The 7012-nt window shown below is 37.4% G+C and overlaps 1 protein-coding gene across 1 annotated transcript; it reads right to left on the bottom strand.

Moving 5' to 3' along the window:
• Positions 1 to 57: 57 nt before the first annotated feature.
• LOC116146379 (O-fucosyltransferase 39) lies at positions 58 to 6607 on the bottom strand. The gene is made up of 11 exons (XM_031431781.1): positions 6169 to 6607; positions 4848 to 4910; positions 4141 to 4203; positions 3958 to 4039; positions 3202 to 3272; positions 2902 to 2990; positions 2566 to 2769; positions 1964 to 2234; positions 1301 to 1528; positions 984 to 1181; positions 58 to 511 (listed from the first exon to the last, which is right to left on the bottom strand). The coding sequence occupies exons 1-11, from the start codon at positions 6307 to 6309 to the stop codon at positions 302 to 304; spliced, it is 1620 nt and encodes a 539-aa protein (XP_031287641.1). The 5' UTR covers positions 6310 to 6607; the 3' UTR covers positions 58 to 301.
• Positions 6608 to 7012: the final 405 nt, after the last annotated feature.

Raw genomic sequence — 7012 nt, forward strand, 5'->3', positions numbered from 1 at the left:
CTAATTTGTAGACTAAACGAACCGCAAAGAATAAAAAACAAAAACAGTTGGTAGTACTGACTGATACATAACTACCTCTATTGTGATCTGAAAATGCAGTCCAATAATATATCAGATTCAGAATATTTGACAAATACAAGCCAATCCTACATTGCTTCCACCTCCAATACACTGCGTGTAATAACCCAAAAACATTACATGGATTGTTCAATTAAACAGGACAATGGTGTTGTTACTTATTATAAATATTGATACTAATCACAAAAAAATTGACGTGAAGGTGACACATTCCTTGAGCATCTTAGACATGGCACATGCAGTCAGGAGCAGGATATGTGTAAATGGACTGCTTAATTTTTCTTAATCTGATCTGCCCTTGCCTATTTTCATGTCCTTCAACCACTGCCTGCTGAAAGTCTGACCAACTCATGCTTTTGTTCAGGAAGAGTGGACCCAACAATGCCATGTTAGGCCGTATAGTCTTCGAGTTCTCATACGTACGATGTCCCACCTGTCAACATCACAAAATTTTCATCTTCTTAGGATTCTTAATGCAAACTACTGCATATGCGCTTTTCAAGCTCTCTAATTGTTCAAAAACTGAACAGTTTTTAGATGAGATAGGTATAAGTATAACATAAAGCTAAGCATATATGACAAAGTTTAAAATCCTAGTTCACACAACCCATGCCAGTCCGTGGTGAAACAATCGCAAACTTTATTTGAAACAAGGGTAATGAGTATTAAAAGCTTTAAATGCACCATTTCAAGTATAGCCACTTCCCAATTGCTATTCATCACAATTTAACTACTACAACATAGTCTCTGCATTAAGAGTTCAACCTTACTGGATTTGGATGGGCAAAACCTTCGGCAGTTTTAAATAACATTGGAAGGCAAAGTGCAAAGCATAGCTCTTCTCACAAATTGAACCTTACGTTAGTTTAGTGATGCATATACCAGAAAACAAAAGTAAAACTCACCAATGCATTATGCATATTTCCTGGAGAAGCAGAGATGAAGATGTCGCTGTGCATGCTAACATAATAATCAAGTGCAGCTAACAAAGAAGCCTTTCCTTTAATCCTTGCCCGTTCCTCAGAAGATGCCAGGCTCTTTTTATCTTCCATAAGTGGAAACAATCTTCGTAAAGCTGAAATCCTAGCTTCCCCACCATATACCTGAAAGCAGCAACATTAACAAATAAAAAATATTAAAATAGAAACATAAATTTCACTTTTTTAAACATGAAGAGAATGGAGAGTAACATGGCCAAGCTCAAGTTACATGGATAACAGACCTTGTGGGAGGCAAGATAAAGACGAGTACTGTTGTCAAAACCCAATGCTGCTAGCAGTAACCCAATTTCCTCTGGAGTCAATGGGCAACGCCCCTGACTCCTCAACTCTTCATCAGTGAACTGGGAGTTAAGAACTCTTCCTTGCCAAATAATTTGCCGGTACTTGGCCAGAGCCAACTTTTCAGCTTTGCCCCCACCAAAATCACAGGCTGAATGAGCTGCCATGTCCTGCATATTCACAAGGTAAATGAAAGAACTCATGGACAGAAAAATCTTACAATTAAACTATTCAAACAAGATGGGTGAATCACCTGTTGTACAATTATATAAAGTGTTAAATCCAGAATCATTACCATGGTTATGTCAACAGGAAAGCAGGCTATTGTTAGGAAAGATAAAATTTACTGATGTCAGCACATTAACTTTACAACTGGTGTCAAAAACTTATATCCTCTACGTTTTCAGCCCCAAGATTTATGAATAGAATGCAAAGCATAATATGAAGGTAAAAATAATAAGCAAAGCAGAATCTTTGAAAGAATCTGGTCCCATTTTTGTTACCATACAAGATAAGCTTACAAACTAGAATGTAAAACCACCCAACTTCAGCTCACCCCACCCATTTACCAGTAAGTCTAAATCTGTAATAGAATTAAATTATACCTTATCAAACCGGAGGTGTAGCACAACAAATTTCCATGGCTCTTGTTTGTTATATGCATCAATATAATCCATCAAATGGCCATTGCCAAGTACTCTATTTTTGCTTGAAGGATACCTTAAGCGGCTGACAAGGGCATCACCAAGTTCTCTAATATGAGGAACAAAAATCAATGCTTGAAAATTTGCTTTACAGCGTAGCCGTTGGATGTCCATTGGCAAGTTGTCAAATGTTAGACGGTGAGAGAATGGAGAAATCGCAGCAATCCCGTAACTGGAACATGCAAAATGTTAAAGATCTCATAAATGACCAAGATAACACACTAAAACTTCACAATTATCCTGGGTCTTTGGATATCCCAGAAAATAACTGGGCTACCCCGCACTAAAAACCAGCATACAGGAATATATTGAATTTAACTAAATTTTTCTGAGAATGAGAACTTTTAAAACAAAAATATATAGAACTTATCTTGAAAACAAAAAACTTTCAACAAAAACACAAAAAAGAAACTGGACTTGATAACACTAATAAAATAATTGGCCTAAAAATTGCTAACAATGCAACTCCACATCCAAAACAAGTAGTTCTGGTAACTACTAACCTCTGTAGTACAGGCAAGACATTCTCTAGATACCAGTTAGCCGAAGCATGAACAGGAGCTGTCTTGATTCTTGTAGCTCGAATAGCTGTGGCATAATACTCCCTTGTGCTCCAAAAATATTCATCAGGAAGCTCTTTTACAATAGAAATATCATCTTTTAATACATTAATAAAATGGTCCACATCAAATATATCCATGAAGGAACTGCAGGTGAAAGTAAGCAACGTCAGAGAGATGTCTTCCCCAAATGAACTAAGGAAAATCATGTACAATTAATTAAAAAAAAAAAAAAAAAAAAAAAAAGAGGAAAGAAGAGGTTACTTCCACAAGAGTTACCTTGAGTCCTGCCAAACAGGATTTACTTCAAGATGTGGGATCACAAGGGTTGCATTCAGTATTTTAGCAACAGCAACCGCATCACATATCTAAGAGAAGGAGATAACTTAAGCCACTATTCATTTTAAAAAAAAAAAAAAAAAAAAAAGACTTAACATTTGAGTGACTATTTAAGTTTTTGTACAGCAAATAAGTGACTGCAAGATTAATTCAACAAGTATACAAGATTTTTATTCATCAGCACCCTTGGCATCTCAAGGTATCAAGGAAAGACATAAATTATAATCTCCAAATACCTACCCCCATTCTCTGCTGGTTTAACCCTCCATCGAGAAATATTTGAATGTATCCCTGAGATTTCTGATGTAATGCTGCTTCAAATAATGATGTGTCCATCCAAGACCAATTAGAATCACGAACAAGAATAATGAAAAAAATTAATGAAGCAAAAAAATTTGTATTACAACTTTTAGTTTTATTACTCAATTGGAATATGTTAGGATCCCATATTGAAAGGAAAAAGGGTGGGCGTGTGAGTTATAAAGGCTTGGGCACCCTCCCTTGACAAGCCAGTTTTCCAAGGAGAGTTCTACCCAAGCCCATGAAAGACCCATGGCCCAGCCCAAATTGTTGAATTATTGGAGTGGGTTCCTATCAATTGGTATCAGAGCATGATCCTGCGCCTATATGGCAACGCACGCGTGGTAGGCTGACCTTGGGCCCGAGCTACTACCCCGAGAAAGGGCATGGAGGCCCGAGGGAAAGGGAATCCGCGTAGTCACCCAAGGGGTAAAGAGGCCGACGTGGACGTCGGTTGCGGAAGCGTGGTGGAATGTTAGGATCCCACATTGAAAGGGAAAAAGGGTGGGCATGTGGGTTATAAAGGCTTGGGCATCCTCCCTTGGCAAGCCGGTTTTCCAAGGAGAGTTCTACCCAAGCCCATGAAAGACCCATGGCCTAGCCCAAATTGTTGAGTTATTGGAGTGGGTTCCTATCAGAATATTAAGTAATTACAAAAGTCCAACTTATATGGTAGCCTGATTTCTTCAAACTTACAAGGGGCTTTTGCAGATTCAACACATGGTCTCCATCCTTGATCAGCCAAAGGAACCCAAAGATCAGATTGCTTTCCAGTTGCCTGAAAGAGATGCACAAAGGGAACCAAAGAAGGGATTTTTTCAAGTGAAAACATAAAATTATGAGGAAAAAATAGACGCCACTTGAAAGACTTTGACTTACATATTCACGCTGCAAAGCACTCTTGAACAAAGGTAAGTGCCTTGGCTTTGGAGCATTTGGATCCTGCACAATAATACCTTTTCACTAAAGCAGTACAACTACCCAGAAACAGTAAACTTCATAGATATGGTACCAAACCAACATAGAATAGTTACAGGCACGTTCTGATGTACATGAATATGTGCATTATTTTGAAAAGCACATGCCACATCAGAGAGCACAGAAGTGGCATACAGACCAATTGGAAGGTGAATATTACTTCATTGTATTGAACAACCCAACAATAAAACGCATTAGCTTGGTAAGTTCTGTACATCCATATGCTTTCCAGGAATTACAAAGTGAAATGTTTTGTGATGCATATGTTCAGAGCAAAAATACTACCCCAAATAACTTTGCCGTCTCTTGCACCCATGGAGCAAGGGTCCACCTCCACTCTAACTCACTTATATGCAGAGACTTCCAGATGTCATTTGGGTTTGTGCAGGAAAACTAGCTTCCAAGATGATACAATCTTGAGTGCCATCGTTACCATCATACAAGTTATCTTTGTCCATGTTTTATAGCTGTCTCATGCATACTGACTTATTCATGAACAACACTCCTATACTAGTATAGCATGAAGAAATCAATCAGATGGAAACATATGATTGCATCGTTACTAAACAACACTCCTAGACACATCTGCTCAGTAGACTGCCACTCACTTTTTGCAGCTGCAAAGCACTCTTGAGTAGAGGTAAGTGCCTAGGTTTTGGAGCATTCCATTCCTGCATAAAACAACCAATTTATCAAATAAAGTAGCATGACTTTGGATATCAGAGAGTAATAAATGGAAATGTGCATATCGTTATACATGAAATGAGCAATCATTGTTCCACAACATATTTATCTTATTAAATACAAATGTACACAAGTTCTCCAAGGAAGAAAAAGCTAAATAATTTCTGATTCTAATGCTAAGCACAAAAACAAGAACCACATTATCGTCTTTTTCCTGACACGGATCTTTTTCAAGGAACTTTCAAATGTAAATTAAATTTTTTCTAGGAAAACAGCTTGCAGGATTTATGGTGTTGGGTCATTATCGTTTTGATGCAAGGATTAAAGATAAACAAATTGAGATGTCAATGCTCAGAGCAAAGATACCTCCCAAAATGACTTTATTCTCTTTTATAACCATTGGAGCAAGGATCCAATTTAACTTGAGTCTTATTCAGGGTGTTCCAGATGTAAGTCATGCTTCTTGTGGGGAAAATAGCTTCCAAGGTATTTTGTCGGCACTTCATAGCCTTCTTAGTTAATTGTTGCTAGACTTATTTGATATATTAAAAAAAAAAAAAAAAAAAAAACCATTCCAAACCACAGTTAGCATAACCATTTAAGATCACTGCAATAGCAGTCATTCAACCATTCTACCAAGTTTCCCTCTTTAGGTATCTATCTCATCTTTTCCTGCCTTCTAATTTCCAGGAGAACATAAGAACACGAAAGATCTTGTATGATCCATAAACCAACTCAAAACCCCAAAATGCGTCACATGAGGAGCCCTGCAGACAACAATAAGCCACACTTTTCATGCAACATCTCATCAAAGAATGGTGTCAAGAGACCCCAGTCAAGTAAAGTCGAACAATTCAACTTACCAAACCCACACAGTAACCAATCAACGAAATCCAATTTGTCATAAATATAACAAAACCTCATCTCAACTTGTCCCACACTATGACTAAATTTACACCCAGCAAGTAAAAAGCTCAACTCTCCCCAATCATATGTGTTGACAATTGACACTAATCCCTTTTGTGTATTTCAAGTAACCATCCATACTTTTAACCTAAGAGTTCCACTTTCATTCCATCACTTAACTAGATATTGGACCGTAATTTCTATCATATAAGAAGAAACAAAAAGTAAACGAGATAATATTTCCCCAAACTTTAATAGGCTAAAGTAACATTAAAAAAAATACCCATTTCGCATTAGAAAAAATAAGAAGCAAATATAGAGAAAGGAAAGAAAGCATACCGAGAACATAGAAGGGGAAGCATGGCTTAATGGACTGAACAAACTAGGCAATAAAACTGGAAAAAGAAGCACAAAAAGCCCCGCAAGAGCTCCTCCTCTTTGAGTCTGATAACCATAAGAACTCTTGTAGTGAAACTTCATTGTCACAACCTCAACCTCAGATCTCAGACCGTGTCAAAACACAAAATATACCCAAGAAAATTGAGGTTTTAAGGGTAGAGAAAAGTAACAGCCAAAATAATCACATGTATCAAACAGACTCTCACTCTCTCTCTCTCTCTCTCTCTCTCCACCATCATTTCCAACTCTCTTTGTGTCACTGTTACAAGGCATCCAGTACACTTGTGAAACTGCAGTTGGCCCCTTAATTGCACTTAATTATTTCACTTCAAAAAGGGGCCCAGATGGAAAAAACAAGAGCTTAAAGATTGTGTAAGTTAACCTTGGAATTATAATCGCATAAAAAAACCGGTAATGAAGTTGTCTTGTGTTGTTGTTTTTGCCCACATGCTTTTAAAAAGTCTTTCAGGTTAATTTTTTTGGTAAAGTTGAGAGCTTAACTTGAATTGTGCCGTTGGGTATTTGCGTGTTCCTGTTTTCATTAAAGTTTTTAACTTTTCTCTGAGCACCGACAGTCACAGTAACTTGAAATTATAGAGAGAGAGTATGGACCATATCTCTATGAACAAGAATCAAAGTCGGTGGATGGATTGTGATGTGGGTGGTGATAAGGATAGCCATGGATGCCCGAAATCTCGGATTCGATCCGCCCCATATTATTACATTAATGCTTTGGATTCGGATATTATTTTGATATATCTTCACAAGGTTATAGATGGAAACT

The sequence above is a fragment of the Pistacia vera genome, unplaced genomic scaffold (genome assembly GCF_008641045.1).
Source record: "Pistacia vera cultivar Batoury unplaced genomic scaffold, PisVer_v2 Contig477, whole genome shotgun sequence".
NCBI classification, from domain to species: Eukaryota; Viridiplantae; Streptophyta; class Magnoliopsida; order Sapindales; family Anacardiaceae; genus Pistacia; species Pistacia vera.

What these genes read in the sequence shown, in the direction of transcription:
- LOC116146379 (XM_031431781.1), bottom strand. Translation starts at nt 6,309, where the DNA reads ATGAAGTTTCACTACAAGAGTTCTTATGGTTATCAGACTCAAAGAGGA. An exon ending in CTTCCCCTTCTATGTTCTCG is followed by an intron (nt 4,911 to 6,168) that starts GTATGCTTTCTT and finishes TGTTTTATGCAG; the next exon opens with GAATGGAATGCTCCAAAACC. An exon ending in TACACCTCCGGTTTGATAAG is followed by an intron (nt 1,529 to 1,963) that starts GTATAATTTAAT and finishes GTGAATATGCAG; the next exon opens with GACATGGCAGCTCATTCAGC.